Genomic DNA, 23,861 nt, shown 5'->3' with positions numbered 1-23,861 from the left:
TTATTCCGCTTTTTCGAAGTGTCGGTGAGCTCTTTAATCTTATATCCCGTCATAGTTTATTTTTGTACGTCATCGTTTTTCTCTGCCTCAACCAGGCCTAGTCGAATCTTCCATCAAAACATAATATTAAGTTTAAAGATATATTTCATCTTCATCCTCTAATATTAGCAAAACTGATCTTAAGTGTACTGATTTTCGATGGTTGTAGGTTAAATACTCGAATTATTTCATTTTATTATCATAAAATAATAATTTATGTGTCGCATAAATTATCATTATTTTCTAGCATTAATAAAATATCTGATCAAATATATTTGCATGACTTCGTCAATTTTCTCTAAACTGGCTTTCCTCATGCTTCGTAATTGTCGTATCGATATGCTTACAAACATCTCATGCATGTTTTAGCGACCTTTGTTAAAGTAAATAAAAGTTTGTGAATAGATTTTTTTCATTAACCCATGAGCGCTTATAGTTGCTCATAATCAATATTCATAATTTCATTGTTTCACCTTAAATTTCAAATGACCTGAGTATCATATTAATACAGTTTTAGCTTGCCTGTTCCAATAGTCTTTTAGACTTCCATATAATTGTCAGACCAATGCATTGGCGTACATAACTTCGAGGGAAATCCCAAAGAGTGGGGTCTTATGTATATCATTTTTACTTCTCAATATCATGTGAATATTTATTTAGGGTGGTAAAATTACATTTATAACTAGGTATTTCATGAATCTATAAAAAATTCCATTGCATTTTCATTTCTAGGTATTCATCGTTTGCATTTTGTTCTCAACTTACGAAGTTTTCAGGACCTACATTTAATTGTACTTTCGACATAAGATAGGTTAAACCTTGTATAGGTAAACTATGTAGCTAACTCGTTTTATTCTACTCATGTTCTTGAATACACAGCATGCATATGACCTTGAATAATGGCCACTTATTTCGTAACTCATCAAGTCTTGCCAATTCTGGAAAACCCCTTCTCGAGTGTTAGAATCGTGTATTGAGCTATACAAGTCCTCTTAATCCTTCCCATCAAGCCCTCTTCAGTCCTCTCTTGACTCTTACAGGTACTTCTAATCCGCTCGCTTTCATGGCCGTATCCCATCTCAAGCGCTTCCCTCTCTTTTTTCATGTGCATTTATCCATTATGCGACATTAACCTCGTAAAGCCGACAGTCTATTCTACCAATACATATGTAGTTTGAGGGAAAGCGAGGAAATGTGTCACGTTTACCCTTATGCATCGTCTTCAAATAATTTTTAGCCATTTAAATCTCTGTTTAATAGGTTTTCTTTTAAGAACCACACATTCACAAGTTCCGAAGTTTCTCCTTCTGCGAGACTAAAATCTATGTTCTCTCGTGATAAGCTGTCGTAGCTACACTGTAAGTGTAATAAAATTAATATTTACTCATGCTTACCACTGCGTCGATTTTTGTCGTAATTGGATAAATAGTCGGATTGTGATATCGTAGTAATAGTGGTCGACGAGGTAAGAAGAAAATATCAAGCACTCTACATCCTTGGATATATGCATCTATTCAAAGCTCGGAATATTGATTTTGATGTTATGATTTAATTCATGAGGAATTATACACGTCGTATGCTTATTTGTGACAGTGAAGCATGATCGATGACTGTAACGAAGGATTCAAGGGTTGAAGCATTCGAGGTGCCATGCTACAGAAATATGATGTAGATTTATGGACTCGATCATGCGATCATTGCGTCAAATTCTTGAAGAGAGTAGGAGAAAGGTGAGTTATTCTGAAAAAGAATTAAACGGGAAACCTTAACCCTTAGAGTGCTGGGGAGCGCCGTCGCGCTCCTTCTATCTCCCGCGAAAAGTGCCAGGAGCGCGATAGTGCTCCTTCTGAAATGTCATTCTTAGATGCTGATAGTTCACTAATCATTCAATAGTCAGTATTCATTCCATTTAAACATTAACTGTTTTCTTTAAATTATAAAAATTAACTCATATTACCAAAACTTCGTCAAATAATACATTAAAATGGTGAAACCACGTGTAATAAAGATTTCCTAAAGTTTTTGAACGTTAGTTTTTGAACCTTTAGTTGTTCCTGAGACCTAATTTTTTTCCTAACCTACGGCAAAATCAGCAAAAACGCCTCGGCACCTTTTAGCATAGTACCTAAAAGATCGGTTGGTACATTTAATCAGCTACATTGTGAAACATGATGGCGCGATGAATACATTAGTTTAGGATTATGTGAAACGAGAGGGCGTAAAGTAATTCCTCGGATAAGCAAGAAGTGAATGATTTAAAACAAAAGAATTATGCAAGTTTTTAATTTATCTTAAACCAACCCAATTATTGTTGACTACTGATTATGGTGAATAGAACTACATTTAAATCTCTTCGTGTTTTAATGTAAATCTTCCGTTTTTGATATTTCTACAGATTATTATTTTGAACATTAAGTTCTTAGGCGGCCGCCCGCGTATTGTATTCGGTGATAGTCATTGAATTTATCTTTCTAGGCCACGATTTTCTGATTTCTCTTTTGTTGATTAATTAGGCTCTCCTATTTCTCCGTCCAAATTAGTGTATTAATTGGCCTTGTCCTGCCGAATATTGCATAAGCCACAGGATTACGTAAGCATCCTGTGTCTTATGCAATTTTAATAACAGAGAGTGAGTGTAGGTTGCATCTTCTCAAGGATGTCTATTCAATGTGTCTTGCCGTAGAATAATGCTCTCTAAGCAGCCTGCAGCCTGGATTAGAGATAGAAGAATTTCTTTTGACAAATGCAGCACTAATTTTTTTGTTAATGAATTTAGTATTTTTCTTTGATATCCTATTTTAAATGCCATGGTTTAAGATAGTTACAGGGGTATGTTATATAATTTGTGTTATCTCCAGAACAGTACCTCAATTTACAGAAATAAATTTCCTTCGAACTTCGTGGTACACTGAGGAATATTTTACTCATTTATCAACAATTTTTACTCTTTTAATTTTATTTACTATGCATTGGAATATTTTTCTCATTCCTGTGTCACACGATGAGCTGTAAAACTTAAAGGTTGATTGACAACATGCATATTTCTGCCATGCATATTTTCTATTTGATAGTTATTTTTCCAAGGCAAATATTGGATTAATGCAGAGTTAACTTCATTTTTTTCATGATAAACAGCAGAGATAAAGAGCAGTCAGGTTCCTCTAGCTGCATTAATATTAAGCAAGTAAGTTGGTCTCGGAAGCAGACCTTGTGAAAATAAACTTCGTTTAGTTCAATTTCAGGAACTATCTCAAGAATAATAATATTAATATTTTTATGTGTTCAGTACTAAATAGATTTTTTTAACTGCCCAAAAATTAGGAGGATAATTTTGACGACCTATACGTATTAAACAAGACAAACATGAACAACAGAAGTACTAGGTAATGGTTTTTTTAGTCTTTTCCAACATAATCTACTCCTGTAATTTCCCACATATGTAAATATTATTTGAACGAATATTGAAGAAATTAATGGAAAATTCTATAAAACTCCTCTCAATAAGAGGCTGCTGATGGTATATTGAGTATAAGGTCTTCAGAGTTCCCTGAAGATTGAGAGACAATGGGAAATAATTGAACAGATGTTGCTCCTGCAGATATGTATTTATTTTCCCCAAAAATAGCTCATGGCCTGCACAATTTTCCTCATCCTCCTGGTCAGCATGTGAATGAGTGACTCATTTGATTGGACTTTAAAAATAAAATGACCCACCCTCATACTTGCGTAAATAATTTCAGGCTGTTGTCAGGGTTTTTTTATTCTCTGCCCCTAAAACTGAAGGTGTTCCTTGAACTGATGTTATTATCTTTTGTTGCTTTTCAGCGCCTGAACTGAAAGTGGTTGATGAGCATGGGCATGCTGTTAATGATCGCTACTACAAGACAGGAAGCACTATCGAGTTGACATGTCGTGTGACAAACATCCTAACGCCATCTCATGTTGTGTGGACCAAGGATGACGGACCCTTGCCAGCTAAAGTCACCACTACAGGAATAAGGTGGATAATAAATATCTTAAATGAATAAAAATTAAATATCCTCTCTTTCAGTTGAATTTTTCCTATTTTTGTCTTTTAGATGTGTCTGGTTGAGGATATGGAAAAACAACCGATTGCTCTAGATATAAAAAGTGTAAAGGCCGTTTTACACAGTACACGGAATTGCGCAGGTTAGAGCTGCATTAATTTCTAAGATGGCGTGGAATTGCGCGAATGCATGAACGAAATTAGAACAGGGGCTATTTTGCCGTCTCGCATCCACGTATTCTTGCATGTGTTCTAGCAATTCACCGCTTTACACGATGCAATTTTGATTGCGCCTTCACACGTACGTCAGACTGCGCAATTCCGTGTACCGTGTAAAATGGCCTTAACATAAGGTGTGAAAATGGTAAACCTTACCAACCTCTTCAATGACGGTTCAAATTGTCATATTTTGACCTTGATTATATGTAGTTAATTTTGCAGTTCGCATAATTTTCAACCATTTTGCCGTGAATGTTATGTTTTTTCCTGCGCCTGCGATTTCTTTCTTAATACTTGGTTTCAACATTATTTAAAAGGGAATGCATACTTTCCGCTCACCTAGGTCCTTTTGGTGATGGATTATTTGCTTAAAACTTACGCTATTTATCTAAATTTGCAGGGTATGAAGAATCGACCCTGGTCAATATCATTCTGTACCACAGATTTGAAATTTTTGGTGACACATAAGAGTGTTTGAGATCCCTCTATGAAGTGCCATGTAGAGACGAACTATTATAAGTGAACACAAAAGCTCGCTTTAGAAATATTTTGCAATGAGAGGTCTTTTTTTTAATGAAATGTAATGAGTTTTTATGTATGAAATGAAGTCAAGTTTCAAATATAACACCAGTATTCTACAATATTTCTGAGGAAAAATTTTTAAAATATTCAAGTTCGTTTGATTATGATCTTGTTTATGTTTTCAGCGATGTGACTGCTGGAGAGACACAAAGCCAGTTGATTGTGCCACGAGCCACTACCTTGGACAGTGGGGTTTACACTTGTGCCATCTCAGTATTTTCCTTTGTGGAGGTACAAGTGCATGTCTTGAATGGTGAGTATTATTGCCAACTTTTTTATCCAAATGATGACTGGATGAATTCCGTTTTCTCTGACACCAAACATGTGCATGTAAACCAGCAACCAGTACTGTGAATGATAAATATTTACTGGTGTATATTAAAAGTTTGTGAATAAGGATTATTCCAAAAATAATCCAGATCAGAAAAACATTTTAGCAATAATGGTATTACTTGGCTATAAGGTAGGGTTTTAATATTTGGGTATATGAAAGTGAAGAAAGTATTTTCTCAAATTTCCTTCTCCTTCCTTACCATCCATCAACCATCAGGTTTTGGGTTTTCTAGATTCATGAATTGGGGTCTTGTCCTGAGTGAAAATGTTATCATTCATGTTTGAATAATATATGTTTCATGAAAAGTCTTTAAATCTATTAAAATTTGGTCAAATTTTACAGCTCAGAAAGAATAATTAAAATAGCCTAAAATTCAAACTATGGAAATTTCTTTAAAGGTTCATAAAATCATGTCAAAAATCCAAAATAATATGGTGAATTCTTTTTCAGCTAAAAAGTAGAGAAGTTCCCTGTGTTATTATGGGTTTAGCTTTCGATGGATTCGCCATTCATTCCGACTTGATTTTGGATGTCTTTTGAAATTTATAATTTTGACAATTTTCTCCACTTGCACAAATGTCATCATGTAATTCTATGCCTCATTTAGGGAAAGGCTTTATTTCATTGCAACGTTTACAAATTCTGATACTCTTTAAACTGATTATTCATTCGAAACTAATGCCTATTCATCATACGATGGCATTTACTTTTCAATCGGTCCTCTGAAACTAGAGAGGTTTGCTCAACTCTGGCAAGATTTTGCTAGGGAAAGAGGTGGTGGTTCTCCAAGCAGCTGAGTGACATAACTGTGGGTGAGATGAGGGGGATAGATCCCCCCCCCCCAAAGTCTCAGAGAAATAAAAAAAATATTTAAAACTATTGTCTAGTTTTGACCTATAATAACTGCATCTGCATTAAGTTAAAGATCATTTAATAATACATCGAAAGTGAGACGAGTCACTGAATACCAACCGATGACTAACCCCCATACCCCTATTGCCTGGAGGGGGTTACCCCCCAAAGGGTATTCCTTGTTATGACATTGCCAGGCAGTATAATCCAATTTTAAGAAAGATTAAACCACATGCATTTTAACCTGTGGTTTAGATGATGGAAAACCTATCAGTAAAATTAAAACTCTCCTCCTCCACTACCAACATAGAAAAAGGGCCCAGGGAGTGGATACACATTCCCTGCTTCCTTCCTGTAACCGTTCACCTGCTTCCAGGAGAAATCCATGGACAGCTAATTGTGGGTAAAAGTGATGATTAGGGGGGGGAGATTCATTGGCTTTAGCTGTTGAGTTAATACTGATGATGAAGATATATGCAGGGTGTAGAAATTGCCACAAAATTTTTAACCTTAAGTGACTGATGTTAGTAGGAACTAAAATTGCCAATGATATTTTGGTCGAAAAAGGACCATTTTTAAACTACAGATACTTTGCACCAAGCACTTGGATTGGCCTTGAGTTTCATTTGTCCTGTTGCCGGAGGGAGTGGACAACTCATGATCTCGAATGTGCTACCACTGAGCCAATTAGCTGTCTTGGATACATCATGATCTGCAACAGGCAAAGTATTCGAGGTCATGAGTCATTCAGAGCATCTGGCAACAGGACAAACTCGCGACCAATCAAAGCACTTGATGCAAAGTTTCTGTTCTTGAAAAATGGTGAATTTTTTACTTAAATATCATTTATAATTTTCATTCCTAATTGCATCAGCTATTCAAGGTGAAATTATTCTAATAGAGTATCAGGGGCATACCCAGGATTAAAACTAGGGAGGGGGGCAAGCTATAGTTGTTCAAATTATAGGTAAGATTTAAGCATGAAAAAGGTGAATGAAACTAAAATTTTAAGGAAACTGTTACAGCTCTTTATTAGTTTTTTTTAATTATGTGCTTGAAAAAATATTATTTTCCCTACAGACATATGCAATTTTTGCTTCTAGGGGGGGCAGCTGCCCCCTCCTACTGCTCGCTGGGTATGGCCATGTAGTACCGTATGGCCATGTACACGAAATACTAAACGGTATACTTATAATAAGAAATTATATTGTGTTTGTTTTGACGTTAAAATCAATGAATTTTCCATTGGTGTTCAGGAGAGAAGCAAGCAGCTGTCCAGCATGACTCCTGGGGTGGCAGCAGTGGATTCGTCGAACCTCCCCCTCCATGGCTCAACTTGCTTTGTACAATACTTACAAATGGGTACTTGAGGAAGTTGTACCACTCTTTGCTCTGATATCCATTCATCCCATCAGCTCTCTGTGGATGGTAATGACAGTGAGTATCTGAGGTATATTTGAAATCTGTCTCATGAGCAATAGCAGAATTCACATTCCATTGGTTGCCATGGAAAACATTTTCTTTGCATTGAACCACTTACCTGCATCTTTCTGTGCCACTTCTCATACCTCTCCTCTGTGGGTTTAATAATTTCCATGACAGGTTTTCTGTTGTTATATATTACCACTGGATGTTTCACAATTAAATGCTAGCCGATGTTGGAAGCTTATATGTATTTATTTGTATAATTGTAAAAAAAATACACAAAGACAAAACATTCAAGAGCAGAAAGTTTATTATTTTACATGTTAGAAGCCAAATTCCAAAATTGTTTTTGAAATCTCAGTCTATGCGTTTGTTTTGAGATTGAAAAATGAGCATTTTTTTAATCTGTGGCAGAGGGCTCATGCTTTGTATACCTAAATAATTGGCATTGTTAGAATCAATGTAGTGCAGATAATTACAGCTATGCCTTGTCAAGGCCTTTTTTTTTTGGGAAAAATTCTTATATTTCATTTGATTTCTTGATTCTAGCCTTTAATGTGTAAATGTACATACATGTCTCTCAGAGGTAGGGGATGGAGAATATTTATTTGATTTTTCTTATTATTTATAATTTTTTATTCCTACACATGCTACACACTTCAAACAAGCCACGTGACCGGTTTTCAGGAATTTTTTTTCGGCTCTACACCAGGTTAATTCAGTCGTGTTGGCCGACGTTTCGGAAAATGACTTCTTATCCATTCTTAAGGCATGATACTGTGCCAAAATTCTCATAGAACCTAATTGACCATAAAAAAGGCCATAATTTTGATTAAAATCGTTTCTTATGTCACTGATGTTTATGAGTAGTTGGAAAGTTGAAGGTTAATACTAATGCAATTACATAAGTTGAGGGCAGATATAACAATCAGGACACAAATCATCATTCACTTAGTGATTCAACCGTATGGTTGATTGATGTTCAGGTGAAGGTGGAATTCACTCCCTGCTAACCCTGTAAACACAAAATGCTGCAAATGTGCATCAGATGCATGCTGCTGCAGCTGTGGCAAAGGCAGGGGTGCCGACTTAAAAAAAATATTGGCGGGGCCCAAACCGGGGGTAAATTTTATAAGTAGTGAATTTTAAGTTTTTTAAGCATTTTAGAAGAGTCATATGATCAACATTAGAACCCTAATCACTCAAATCTTGACATCTGGGCACTCCGGGGAAAATCGACAAGCCTGACACATTTTTTTCCTCACATCTGTAACGAATTTTTGGGAGGGCTCGGGCCCCCTCAGGCCCCATGGAGTCGGCGCCACTGAGCAAAGGCACTGCTGCAGTGCCTCTACCACTCCTAAACTTCCCTTTTATGCATGCCAGATGAGCTGCAAACGGTTGTCAGGAGTGCAAGTGTGCCACGATCACTTCAAATGCATGTTAGAATTGCTGTAAATGAGTTCCTGATGTTCCTCTAGTAATCGTCAAAATCATTAAAAAGTATGTCAGGGGCAATAAGAATGAATTGAAAACACTAGGTTGCAATAAATGACTTTATTCATCATTATTGTCTTTAATGTATAAGTTCAATAGCAGCCTTTAACTGGACCCTCTTCTAGTCTGCCGAAACCATTCCCCCATTTTCTTTTCAATTTTCACAGTGCTCGTGTGGGAAAGAGCTGGCTTCCTAGAGAATGCATCTGAAACAAATCAAAGGATTCCAATTTCAGCAATCAAATACCTACCAATTTATAAATGGAAACATTTTTTAAACACAGATTCTTGAAAAATACAAGAAGACACACATCCATTATGACATTGCAACTTGACGAACTGCAAAAAATCACAATTACCCACTAAAATTAATTAGAAACTCACAGAGGGAAAAATCTACTAAATATTCCTAGTAAACTACATTGTACTTCATCTCTTTAATGAAATAGCATTATGAAATTAATTACCTACCTTTCAGTTCTCTTCCTTTTCCTTAACCCCTATCTGCACTTCTTGTCTCTCTCGCAAGCTCTTGAAGTTAACGATTTTTGTCACCACGTAGCGCCACTGTAGCATAACGTGTCTCAAGGTCGGTAAAGGACTTTATGGACCTTGACGTGTCTTATTCAAAAGAATGTCTGCAGTGCTGCGGCAGCACATCCACAACTTGCGGCTGCAGCACATGATACATGCGCTGCAAAGGCACATTTGATGCGTTTCTCGAAAATTTGCTTTATGAGAGTGCTACTGAGACGCTGCTGATGCGCTTTAGTTGACATGAGCTATACTAGCGGTGCTGACATCCTTGTGAAGTGCTCCGGCAGCTCTGTGTGTTTACTAAGAAGCTGCAGGTGTGTGGATTCTGCACATTTTACGGCAGGATCTTTCCTTAGTCCACCTCCCACCATGATGTGCTTAATTTAAGGTATCCAAAGGTTTTTCCTTGGACTCATGACCCTTTGGTCAGCAATTTAATTCTATGCTGATTAGGTCATCATGCTCCCCAAACTTATCATAAGCATTCATTTTTACCTCAGAGAAAGCTAATATTAGGTGGTTTGCACATAGTAATCAGAATATGACTCAAGAAATTGGTAAAAGATGTAGGTACATAGTTTGAGGAGTCGGTGGATATTTTTTTACAATGTAATCACCTATCATCTTCTCATTTTCTATGTTTTCAAAAGCTGCTTTTAAACTTGAAATTTCTTCCTCAAACTTGAAAATGGCACGTATGTATTAGCAATTATAGATATTTAGCTCATATGTACATTTGGATCGTTAATAAATTCTCCATTTATTCAATTTACTTTTGAAAAAAAAAACAAGGTGAACTTGGCGTATAGGTACTCATAGCCATTTTGGGCCATTTCATACCCTTAAAATAAATGCATTATCTCAGATGTATAAATCACTGATATATTTCTTATTGTTTCTTCTTTCATGGGCATACTTACTTCAAGTGATTGTATTTTTTTCAGGTAATATGTATATAGTTGGGAGCAAAAGGTGAGAAGATGGACCATAACAGAAGGCTTCAGAAAGTAACCATGTGTTTCAAAGCCATCCCATTTAATATTCGGCAGTGACAGTGTTGTGAGTGTACTATCTGTCAGTGTGATTGTTGGCCTACAATGTTTATGAAATAATAAAGAAGGACAATTATAATCCCTTTCACAAATACCCTAGTTAAATTTGTGTGTGTGTGTGCTTACCAGAAAAGTACAGATACTTGAATTCATCATGTGAATATCATACTATGCATTGTCTACATCAAAATATTTTTCTGTTAGAAAATTTGCTAGGAACTACGATCTTCATCAGAAAAAGTAAGCATTTGATAAAAAAATTGGTTGTGAATGTACCTTAGTGAATCTTGCTCATCCATCATCATATTATTAATTATAAACTGTCTGATTAAAGTGTAAGTTTTACTTCTATTGATCATTTGGTTTGGATTTCATGATATCTTTCCTCCTATAAATTAATTGGAAAGAAAGAGGCATCACATTTGCTTAGTTAATTAGTTTAGTGATTATTTTCAACTGTAATCATCATGTAAATACCTGATGCCATTGGGTGGACATAAGTAGGAGGAGGGTAAGTATCTCCACTCATGTAGTGCAAGGAAAAGAGTCTTTGCTGAGGCTGGAAGGAATATGTGAGGTACTGTATGTTATTGGTAATCGGCCAGAAAGATTGAACATTAAGAAAAAAAGTGGAGGGAGTGAAGAGAATCTCATGCTGGGGATACTGGCAATGTAGTAGAGAAAGTTCTTCATGATATGAAGAAGGAAAGCGTAACTCATGGACAATAATCAGTTGGAGCTTCCAAACACTTAGAGATGTTTTTTTTTTAAGTTGTTTGTAGAATATATATGAAGAGGACTATTGGCTTCAGATTGCTTGAAGGGAATTCTTGGTTGCGTAAAAGAGGGCAAAGCCATGATAGGAGAAGAAAAATGTACAGACCATAACCCTTGGGCAGCAGGAGTTCATGAATAGGGTGGTTTCCTATTATTTTTTTATTGCCTTAATCGAAAGATTATTACTCCTGGAGTACATATTTTACGCTTTTAGATTTTTAAACGACAATATCTATTTTTTGCGATTAAATGAAAAGTGAAAATTTTCAAGCGCGCGAAAACGCGACGCTTAAGTATGAATACCGGGAAATATCTCCGTACGTCGTATTTCTGGTTCCCCCTCCCGCCCGGTGAGGTGACCTTGAGGCGAGGCTTAGCGCTGATACGTCGCAGGCTGCTAGCGGGTAGCTGAGTACCTTGCTGGATGGTAGCGCTTGGCTTAAAAAAGGTTTATTAATACCTTATCAAATGAAGAAAACTTTCCGACCTTAGCCAGTTTTATTAGGTGATTTTTAAGGTTAGTATTTAGGTGATTATTAAGACATGTTTCCCTGAGCTCTGTGCCTCATGCATGCATTGGTAACCTCAGACGATGTATAACTCCTATCCTCTCGTGTAGAAACTAGGTCCCTGTGACGTCATGCGGAGTGGAATCGCATGGGCGCCAATCTGGCCTTTTTCAAATGAGGATAAAATTTGACCCTTGCCATTCGTCTAAACCGGTATTTCAAAAACCAAATAATTTGTGTATTATGAATACACTAATGGTGGGTAACGAATCGCAATCAATGCCTTTCGTTTTCTTTGATGAAGGAAACTACCCTATTTAGTTACCATCCTGTGAGGGAGAGAAGCAAGAAATAGTTTTCCCCACCAGGGGCGCAGCTAGGAATTGAGGCTGGGGGAGGTTTAGGTGCAATTTATACCGGGATGTGTGGGAGTATGGAATACCCTCCAAGATAAACGGAATTCGCGAATATTCGCGATAAACGGTGCGAATTCGCACTTACGAATTCGCACGAATTAACTTAAGTTAATAAATTGCGGAATTTTAAGATAAACGGTTCAAAATGGTGAGTTTTCCGGCTTTCTGAGGGATATTTTATTAATCCTTACACTATTCTATTAGTGATAACAATCCAAATAAGTAAAATGGATTAAACTTAAAATTTCTCTGAGCTCTGGGGGGGGTTTTATCCTCCAAAACCTTCCTTTCTCGCTGCGCCACTGTTCCCTGCAAGACACTAAGCGAAGGGGCTTAGGGCAGGTGCGCACTAGCGAGGCCACGACCACGATAGATCTCTGTCGCACACCTTCCGACCAGAGCATGACCACGACCACACTCGTGATAGCAAAGCACATTCACCGTCTACGTGCTCATTTCGTATGGTCGGGTTGGAGTGAAGTCAGACTCAGTGCGCATTGCTCCATTAGTTGCAATGCTAAAACTGGTCGTGTGCCGCAGGTTGTGGTCGTGGTCGCGCTAGTGCACGCCTGCCCTTAGTGTCTTGCCGGAAGTGAACCCTTATAATCCATTGTAACCCTTCTTTCTTTCTTACCAAGTGATGGGCTAACATTTGGGCACTTGTCATACACACATTTATGCACACACAAAAGAAAGCAAAGCGTGGAGTGGAAAGAAAAAAATATGAAATGGGCTGTACAACAGGAATTACCAAGAGGCACCCCCTGCCGTGAGGGCTGGCCACGGTGAGTTAAGCCCCTTAGCGATCCGTACAGTGAGGGAAAGTGCCCAAGTGCAAGATATCTGGGTAGCAATTTAAATTTTGGGTAACTGCTGCAGGTAGTCGAGCAATGGTCAAATGTTTTATAATTATTTTTCCCGCAGTCAGCCTGCAAAAACATGTAAAAACGTTCCCACAGTCTAAGGGTTAATAGACTAACATAGCATGCTGCAAAAGTAGTGCTAAGGACTATTAACCCATCAATGTTGTCCCTTATATCCACAAGCAGATTTAGAGGGGCCCCGGAGGCACCTGCCCCCCCACCCTGATGCTTAAAAAATAGACAAGATTTTTAATACGGTTATCATTACATTTGTTTTATTTTGTGTATTACGGAGCCTCAATTTTAATTTAATATTAATAACTTTCATATCAAAATAAATAGAATATTTTCTGCGGTAATTGTTTTATTTTGTGTTTAATCTCAAATATGAGAAGACCTGTCACACCCTTGTGCCCCCAAGAAAGTGCCATCCAAGAAAAAAATCCTGGACCAGCCCCTGCCTATATCTAACATAGGCTTGATTACATCTCCTTACACTACAAGGGAATGCATACCCATAAAGAATCCTAAATTGCTTTATTCAATAAATCTAAATCTCCGTCTCATATTCACCTCCCATATGTTGATTGAGTATGGTCTAACGGTCTATGCTTCTCTCCCCAAAATATATATTTCTTGATCTGCCTCTGTATGATAAAAAATTGATTGGGGGAAAAGAAAATTACGGGGACTTCAAGTCATCATCAACAATATCACATTAGGAGATATATATCCCTTGGGCACAAGGGCGGATCCAGGATATTTTCCTGGGGGTGGGGCACCAGGGTCTAATAATAATAATAATAATAAATTTATTTCACCATTGGCAAATTATACATCTGCAAGGCTAAAGTCAATCTATGAGATTTACGAATAATTACATACAAACATACATACATGATTTAAAATTTCCAGGTTCTTGGGAATTCTCAAGATCATCATTTCACTATACATATGTACAAACATTAGAAACAGAGCCGAGGGTTATAAAAATACAAACAGAAAGTATGGAAAAATATAGGCATTCAAGTTGCCATCTAGAAAATTTCCTTTATAATGCATTCTCCAGATATTCATTAATACTGTAATAGCATTTTTCAGCTAGGAGGATTTTTAGTCTCTTTTTAAATTCGGAAATTCTTTTGAAATTCGGTCTGACGGGCAAACAGCCTTCTCATATTTGGGATTAGAAACTACATGCAGCAATTACTCTACAAAATATACCCTTAATTTTAATACAAAAATAATAAATATGTAAATATTAATAACTTTTATATTAAAATATTAAGTGTATTAATGTTTTTATTAAAAATATCATCTATTTTGAAGCATCTGGGGGGAGGCAGTGCCCCCGTACTCTCCCCCTAAATCCACCTGTGCTTGGGTGAATCCAACTTGTGAACGAGAGAGAGATTCGAGAGGGTGCTCGACACTTTTTTCTACAAAAATGACATAGAAGTTAAAAAATAATTTTAAATTTGTGGAAACTGTTGTCTAAAATGGAATTGGGAAATTTCATAAAGATAACAAATTCTCTTGTGTTGATGATGACAACTGAGAAAAACAAAGAATGTATGCTGCCCAGAATTTATTTATTTATTTCGCACACCACCAAAAACAGCACTGTTCGGCCTATACATCGGGGTTGATAACATTTAACAATCACAAACATCCATGCCCTGGATAAGGGTAACTTACCCAGGTGGGACTCGAACACGCGACCTTCGGCTTGGCAGGTGAGGACTTTACCCCGCCGCCACCGAGGCCGCGGCGGACTCTTCAAAATCATTGAGAATACCCATAATGAAAGGATTGTCGAAGTAAATTCAGCTCTTGGTGTTGAAGAGTGGAGCTGTACAGATAGATTCTTGATGTTTTAACCCATTAATCCCCAGCGTTGCGTAAACGCAACGTTACTGAATCCTAATTCTCAGAACAAGTTTCTACTGAAGAATAATTTTTTCTTCGATTTACTGACTTTTTTTAAATATCTCTAGTTCTAATTTTGTCATTTCCAACAAAATTTTCATTTATACAATTGTATTTTTATGACTGATGGCGTTTGGCATAAAAATCGATGCGCACATACGAGACGCCCAAGGAAAAATGACATACCCCAGCATGTCCGTTAAGGCAGAATGGGGTATTTTCTCCAAGGGAATAATGATTAGTACCGACGAGGATGTCGATGTGCAAATCAAGATTAAAAATAAAATATGTAACCTAAGTTTTGAAGAATTACTTTTTTAAATTTATTTACGGGAGTTTTCCCAGCTTTGCATATACGCAGCATTGTGAAAATCATATACAGTGCAACCTCGATATAACGACACCCCACGGTGCCCTAATAAACACTCGCTATAGCGAATTGTCGCTTTACCGGAGGTGGAGCAAATAATAGCCAATATACCTGTTGCGAACAGATATACAGGAACAGGAGTGGTGCGGCGACAGATAAACATCTATCCGATAAACGTAAGCATAAATCCAGACGAAAGGCGATGTTTTTTTGCATCACTAAATTTCCTCACTCAAATAACGACCAACTATTCAAACAATTTATAAGCGCCGCACTGAATAAAAATCATGCAAAGCATTGTTTCGTCATCATTATATTTATCGAACGACAGTTTACCACATAAATTTGAGACTGAGCACTCCATTAACTTCATTTCTAACAGATCGCTAGCAATTACAGAGGTTAAGGAGTCTTCATGAAAGTCTTCCGGCCGTGAAACCCTCGCTAAGGCGAGAGCCAACACCGAAAGGGTCTCGTAAAAACGAATTTTTTAACACGCCTTTATAGGGTCATTTGACGGTGCATCGGCTATCTCTCGTAATAGCGGGGGTGTCGCTATAGCCCGTACTCGCTTTAACGAGGTTCCACTGTAATATGGTTGATATAATATTTTTCCAAAAAACATCTTAATTTGGCCAAAACAAATCGGAAAATGCAAAACATAATGGGTTAAAGCAGTTTTGAGAGTGGGAATTACGAAGAGTAAGGTGAGTAAGTGGGTTATCACCAGTTTTCCATAGTTAACCCCTTAACTGGGGAGAGCGACTATAGTCGCGCGTGCCGTCGCGTCGCAATGTTATGCGGAGAAGGCGTGAATATTCATTCTTTATGCATCATTTCATGTTTTTCGCTTTGTCAGAGGTTCTATACCAATATATTTTAAGTATATTGCCATTTTTGTGCAATAGCTTTACTATAAATTTTTTTTCGAAAACGGCATCTCCGAAAATCGGTGGATTTGCTCCCCACCAGGTGAAAGATAAGGAAATTTCTGCCCCCAACCAAGGGGTTAATACCGCCCTTGAGAACGGGCTTTCTACCCTTGGATTACATTCGATTTTTTAAAAATTGATTGTTCACAGACTGTTACATCTGATTTGGACATTTTTTATAAATAATTCATGGCTCAGGAATCATTTTAAGTGTCTTAACATAGCAGGTAGTAAATTGAAATCAATAATAAAATGAAAATATGCAACAACGAGATAGCAAATATTAAATAAAAATTTTAGAATGAAATTCATTACATTTGCTTTTTAAATCCAGTCTCATCTTAGGAAAAAAGTTAGTATATCAATTACAGTTGAATGTCTAAGTAAAGAAATAATTAAAAAATGAAACTAAATTTGAAATTTTTTATTCGAACCTCAAAGAAACAATTTCTTAAATAATTAATCAGCAACTGAAAAGATATTCGTTACCCCTCAGAGGTATCAATCTTGTATTATTTCACTCTATATATTTGTTTTGCCTTATCAAAACCAGTGCATCGTGTGTGATGGTGCTTTTTATACCGCTGTAAATGGTCATAGATAACTTATCAATGGTTGTATTTGCTAATCTCTAGTACTTTGAATGAATAAAAGAAACTTCTTTCTGCTTCTGTTTTTGAATGTACCGGGGTACCAGTTAACCTTATTTAAATGACGTAGCAATTTCTCATAGCAACTATGAAAAATTTCTAATATGGTAGATTGTGCTTCTGTTGCACATTTAACAAAAACTACGGTAGAAATTATCCACGATCTCACGAAAAATATTAGCTGAATTCGCTTACCTCACGATTTCCGAAGTCACTCTGCAGGAGAAACATTTTTCTTTGGGGAAGCCATCGCCTACATCACCGTGTGTGCGTGTTTACCGAAAATACCGCTGGCCGTAACGAGCGCTGATGCTCGAAGGCGTCAAAGTTGTCGGCAATGGTGGAAAGTATTCTGGATCAAAATCGTGTTTAGCTTTGCGAGAATGCATCTAAGTCGGCGTTTGAACGATATGGCGTCGTTATTATATGTGATATAACTGTTGCACAATGACTTAACGGAGAAATTTCTCTTGATCGGGTTTTAATGTGTAATAGCTTTCAACGTATTTCCGGCATCATGATCATGGTGACGACGTTCAAAAGCGTTGGTGACATTTCGAATGCATCTGCGTAAGCTATGGCAATTAGTCGCGCGTTACTGTTGTTGATGGTCTATGCAGAACTAGGATTGATCGTTTAGGATTTATGTAAGTGAAATAAAATAAAACTTCCATCGAAGCGATAATGGCGTCCTACGGAATTGAAGTGGGGAACCCTGCGGTTTTGAACAAAATCCAGAGGTAGATCTTTGTTGATTTAGGTTATTAGAAATGATTTTCATGCCAAGACCGATTCATTTGTTTAAACTCCGGTATTTACCATATGTTGCTTTCATTTCAGTTTCCTCAACGACTCCACTTATCGGGAAGTGATAGAAAATTCTTCCAATTACAACACAAGGCTGTGCGTCGAGCGAAGACTTAGAATGCCTTTTTTAGATTCTCAAACTGGTAAAAACTTTTTTTTTATATCGATAAGTTTCTTTCGAAGTAAATAATGATGTGGTGTAGCCAATCTTCGTAGGGCAACCATATTAAGGTTGCATCAAGGAATGGATCAATACTACGGTAGCACGAAATGGTTCTGTTGACTCCTCCAATAGCGTCGTGGCCGAAGCTATTCTAATTGATGTGTTTTTACCTTAATTTTTGCGTGACTCGATACAAACAAGTCGAATGCTTGCTAAATTTCTTGCTTGCTTGAATTCTTCTAAATTATTTATGTTTTATTTGCTTTCGATCGATAGAGTTCACATACATTTTTCTAAATTATTTTTATATCCATGAAAGGAAAAGTGCAAATTTACAGCTTATTGGATTTTATCTTAAGTTGGATATTAAGTATTCTAGGGATGCAAGCTGCAGTTTGTGGGATTATTTTTCTAGGTTGAGCTTTGGAATTGTGGAAATTCAGAGTACTTAGATGTTTAGTTATCATGCATCGTTTTTTAAGACCTGATACGGCTGCTATATTTATCAAGGGACAAAATTTTTTGGAATGACTCTAACAATATATCTTTTTAATTGAATTTTCTCCTAAATTTAAACTGTTTCAGAAATGGTATGTACTCATGCCAAGCGAAGTGCAGTCATTTCTCAGGGATGCATGTTTTTCTATTTAAAACTTAGAAGTGGTTGATGTATTAGCCATGGATATTGCTTCTGAAAATCCAATTGGCATACATAATGGCCGAATTGGACTCTTATTTTTCTATCAATTATTGGTGTCAGTTTTAGAAAATCTTCTAGGGTCTACATTGAGATAAAATTAGATGGAATTCTTGCATGAAATTTTATATAACTAAGCATCTTAAGCCGTATCATTGGTTTAGTTTGTACGCAAATGAAATATAATCCTTCTGTGTGTCTTCTAAGGTAATCCATCAAAATTTGAGAGTGCTCCTAACATGGAGGAAGAGTTCTCGGGTTTCCATCCGGGTCCAAGGGTTTTACAGCACCGACGTTTCGAGGGCGAAGTCAACCATTGTCTTCCGGGTGAATGAAGACGATGGCAGACTTAGCCCTCGAAACGTCGGTGCAGTAAAACCCTTGGACCCGGCTGGAAACCCGAGAACTCTTCCTCCAGTCTATTCGTCGGGAAAACCCTAGATCCTTCATAGCTCCTATCATGCCAGTAGGTCTGCATGGACAAAATATCATTTAGACTAGACTTCCAGAAATACATATAGTGGATGTGCACATCAGGGGACACTCAAAATTAAAATGTCTTGAAAATTTAGTTTTTCACAACATTGATCTATATGTATTAGCCGTAATAATAAAGGCTTGGATATTGAAAATTGATGGAATATTTCATGTTATGATTGGAATTTATAATGGGTAAAGTCTTTGAAAATGATGAAAATTTTGTTTTGTTTTCTGACATGTGTTCAATTGCCAAGAAATGGAAAGATCGTTACTTCATAGGGAAGGCACTATGTTAAAGGCTTCCATATAAGTAAAGATGCAATGGCATGATTCAAGATACTCATTAAGAATTAAATTTAGCTTAAATAAAGAATATATTACAGTATGTCCCAAACATTGGTTACAAAAGTATACTCGTTTGTGACTAGTACAACAGAATAAATGTTAAGACAAGTAAACAATAAAATATTGATGTAATACCACATATAATGGATGACATTAATAGAGATATAAACAGCAGTACTGGATATGAAATTGAAAACAATAGTATAAATTTGCTCAATGTGCAGCGAAATAAAGTAATGGAATTGCATGAGAAAATCAACGATTATGTACTCAAAATAGATATGTTTTTTTTATTATTATTATTAAATGGGCGGTTTTTTTAAAAGATTTAAAAATGTTTCATTGTCACCTTCTTTTATTCCTCAAAAAATCATTATTTTCTTCATTTTCATTCACTCAGTCATTATTTTTTCGTTTAATGTCTCTTACACCGCCTTTGCACTCTCCGAGGGGGAGGGATGTACTCCATGAAATCAAAGAAACTGAGCTATACTTGCAATGGCAAATACAACGCTGAATTGAATTAATGGCATGTGAATTGAACGCAATAGTAGTCAAACAATGAAATAAAATATGCAAAAGTTTAAGGATGAAAGCATACAGATATAAGGCATTGATTTTTGAGCCTTGAAATGAGTTGGTTTCCCCAATTTTTTCAACGATACAAGTTTATCAAACGAACATATCACATGATCTAAAGGAGTGTAAACAGATTTTTTCAATTTCCTCTGGGAGCTGTCCTTATAAAACTAATCGCTGGGAGAGGTATCATTTTGCAATATTTGTAATACTCATAAGATTGAAGTGCAGCACACCACAGTTTCTAATAATACTATGTTTTAAATAATTATTCGTGACACTTTTTTCTCTCACACCAACCTACCATGAACGAATAAGAATGTGCTTCCAATTTGTGGGCATATTGCTAACAAATAACGGAAATGTCAATATCTTATGTGTCAACTATCAGATTTGTCTTAACCTTTGAGGTGAACCTTTTGTCACCATAATATTTAGTGCATGTGAGGAGAGAGATTAAATTATTACGATTTCCTCTTGCCCAAAATTTAACTATAAGGAGGATTCACTTAAGCCTGAATCTCACGATCATTTTAACCGTTGTTTCTGAGTGAACACTCGCAAATGATCTTCGCGATCACTCTAATAATGAGGATTCCCATAACTTTTTTATCACTCACCTGGTCACTTTTTCCGTCGCTGAAATCGTCACTAGAACCCCATATCAGCCAATCAGAATGCATTCCCATATGGAGCAATTGCAGCACAATGTTTGACAATCGTGGGAATGAGGTAGATAAACACGCTATATATCTTCATTATACGGGTCCTATGACAACAAGCTGTGATATCAGAAATGATGCGATAAGTGACAGCGGGAGGGACCGTGTGATTCAGAAAACAATCACTCGAGCGATCACTTTTCTGGTTGTGAAAGTTAGTAATTCTAGTTAGAAATTCGAATTAAAGAAGTCCTTAATAATTAGGTCTAAAACAATAAAATTCATAATTCAATTCAACCCTCTTTCTTAAATTGACACTCATGAAATATAAATACTTTGATCAATGTCCATTAACAAGATTTAAGTAACCTTAAAACAGGAATATTTATTTCAATGATCTACGAAGTAAAGTATAGTAACATTTTTATTCTAACCTTAAAATGTCCACAGCAACATCTGAACTGCTGTGCACTACCAACTTAACTTGTAATCGTATACCTTTAGACAAGATGTCATAGCATAGTACACTGCTATAGAATCATAATAACCAAAGAGATTAAAAACATTGAAAATGTACTTTATTGACTAACAGAATATTTATACCCTATAATTTATAGCTTAATTTCACACACCAAACATTCGAATTATCCAAAATTATATTCGAATTAAAGAAGTTCAAATTATCCAAGTTCCACTGTACTAGCATTTGTAAAAAGTGGGATTTTAAGCATGGCAGATGATGTTATTGATACAGGTGTTATTGCTACAGATCAGCTGCAAATTCATTATAATGTATTGAGTTACTTTAAAGTTTGTTGGTTTGTAATGTTAGTTTAAAGTGGGATGCTTGTAATTTCATGCTGAGGAGATGAGTACTTCTTTATCTCTTGAGATCTTTATCCCACTTGATTGCAGATACTGCATGGGTAGAATTATCAAGTCACAGATTCATCCAGCCTTTTCATTGTTCAATGAACTAATGCTTGTCTTTGATTTATTTCAGGTGTTGCTCAGAATCATTCTAATTTGTTTATGAGTCCGAGGCAAAGGATCCCAGGGTTGGTGGAGGGGCAGATTTACACATATCCATCAAAAAGATGGAGGAAGAAACGGAGACAGTATTTGATGAACTTCTTGCAGCCTAGACCACGAAAAGAAGTTGATCCCGAAGTTGACCTTCATGTGATTAGCACTGTTGAGAATCCAGCTGCTATTAATGAAGACAGTAAAGATAGTACAAATGTCAAGGAAGATGCCCCTAAGGTAAAGTCTTACCTATTTATGTTTTAGATAAATAATTAAATTTGTTTTAATGGATCATCAAAATTGAATTTTCAATTTTAAACTGTACCTTAGGCACTCTGATTTTAAAGAATTTTCTATAATGTCAGGTCTCTGATTGTAGGTCAAAATTTTGTTTAAGTTTTTCTTAGTGTTATGTTATGTAGAAGGAATTCCACCTCCTTAAAGTTACAGTAATTTTTTGGGTTAATTGGTGTTTTGTTGATGTTCTGTGAAATGATGAGTATTGGCCGCAATCTAAGTTTCTCTCTTTGAAAGTACGATTCACCCTAGCCTACAGCTCATGCAGAATGAACCATTCAGTCAGAACCATTGGTAATTGTAAAATTGAAGCAACTCATTTAGCTGCTAGTGATTTGCAAAAAAATATGTATCATTTATAGTTATGGTGTTTTTAAGCTTCTGTTATTTACAGTTATGGATACAGTGAAAGCCTGTTCAATTAATTGCTCCTAATGGCAAATCACATGTAATTCCATGAGTCACCCCTCCCATTCTTCTCTCATTTACATGATGTGTGGAAAAGGTGGAAGAGCCATTTTTGTATGCTTTTGCATACTTAATGATGATTTAGCAAACGTAATCTCTTGCCATAATTATGGCTTTGCGGAAGTTTTTGAGTGAAATAATATTTCAAGGTAGAAAACATTATTCATTACTTGTTTTTAAGATGCACTTATTGGGCTTCGTTATGAGTGAGGATGTTATTGCAGGTCGATTGTGGTATTGATCACCATCAGAAATCATACTCCAGACACCTTGGCAAACGGTTGCGTTCATAAGTCGTGTGCTAGGCAACAGATGGGTTATGTGGGTCAGTGATCACACATTGTGATCATGACTTTGCTTCTTCCTAAGTGCTTAGAAAAAAGAACACAGAGCTTCCATGTAACAACTATTGCTCATCAGGTAGCCAATTGTATAAAGGCAGACTGTGGCCGAGTAAAGGTCAGATCAGTGTTGGCTATGTGCTGTATCCATTATCCACTTGGTCTGCTTCGCTGGAACAAAACCAAGTTAACTCTATCCATTAACCATACCACTGCTTTCTGTTGTCATTTGACTGGATCAATGATTATTCTCCTGTATCTTATGTGAGATCATCTTAACCAAAGGAAAACACAAGTACCTATGAGCATGGGCAGGTTACGATGGGGGGCCGTAGTCAGTTGGTGTGGGGACTGGGAGAGGCATAATATATGGTAGAGTTGACAAGAATCTTATCTTCTAGTCATGTTTGATTAATAATACTACCAAAGGTAAATTACTGTAAGTTAATTGCAGCTTCACCATCAAATAAAGTATAGAGAGTAAACTGTGGAATGAACGTCTTAGCTTCACTATATTCTTATTTATAAATATGCTAGTTGTGGGCCTTTTGATGGTAAACCTCCAATCACTATTTATTATGTAATTCTTGTTATATGACATACTCTAATGTCTTCTATGTTGGGCTTCTACTCTTTAATACATACATATTTAAGTAGGCTATGCGAATATAAACGGCTTGATTCATTTATCATTTAGCGCAAAATTTAGAACAAATTATTTTATGAGCCAGATTTTTTGTCGCCTCTTCATGATAGGCCTCATAATGGAATTAAAATCAGGGTATACCATGAGTTCAGTACTTTATTATTTGCTTATTTATGTTTGCAGTGAGTGTTCATCTTAAGACTAGACCATTTCCTTACTTATCATTTTTTTATTTTCCTGTACGTAATGTCAGTCTTATCTTCTGAGTTAAGTCTTGCAATGAGTTAAGCAAAGAATTGTAATTTTTCCTCATTCCTAGTTTTTTAATGTTCTTGATGTC

At 36.4% G+C, this 23,861-nt stretch overlaps 2 protein-coding genes across 2 annotated transcripts in view; both read left to right on the top strand.

Moving 5' to 3' along the window:
• LOC124166986 overlaps positions 1 to 10,919 on the top strand; it is a 581,690-nt gene extending 570,771 nt beyond the window's left edge. Inside the window, exons 5-8 of the mRNA XM_046544741.1 lie at positions 3,865 to 4,039; positions 4,993 to 5,120; positions 7,310 to 7,490; positions 10,457 to 10,919. Of these exons, the coding sequence (XP_046400697.1) occupies positions 3,865 to 4,039; positions 4,993 to 5,120; positions 7,310 to 7,449 (443 nt within the window). The 3' untranslated portion in view covers positions 7,450 to 7,490; positions 10,457 to 10,919. The remainder of the gene's footprint in view (positions 1 to 3,864; positions 4,040 to 4,992; positions 5,121 to 7,309; positions 7,491 to 10,456) is intronic.
• A 6,383-nt stretch (positions 10,920 to 17,302) lies between these two features.
• The window catches only part of LOC124167234 (zinc finger protein ubi-d4 A), a 28,119-nt gene continuing 21,560 nt past the window's right edge, over positions 17,303 to 23,861 (top strand). The window contains exons 1-3 of the mRNA XM_046545106.1: positions 17,303 to 17,750; positions 17,851 to 17,960; positions 21,747 to 22,006. Of these exons, the coding sequence (XP_046401062.1) occupies positions 17,695 to 17,750; positions 17,851 to 17,960; positions 21,747 to 22,006 (426 nt within the window). The 5' untranslated portion in view covers positions 17,303 to 17,694. The remainder of the gene's footprint in view (positions 17,751 to 17,850; positions 17,961 to 21,746; positions 22,007 to 23,861) is intronic.

Source organism: Ischnura elegans, chromosome 10 (assembly GCF_921293095.1).
Source record: "Ischnura elegans chromosome 10, ioIscEleg1.1, whole genome shotgun sequence".
Lineage (NCBI taxonomy): Eukaryota > Metazoa > Arthropoda > Insecta > Odonata > Coenagrionidae > Ischnura > Ischnura elegans.
Note: the sequence above shows the minus strand (reverse complement) of the source record. Positions and strands in the feature narration are given on the sequence as shown.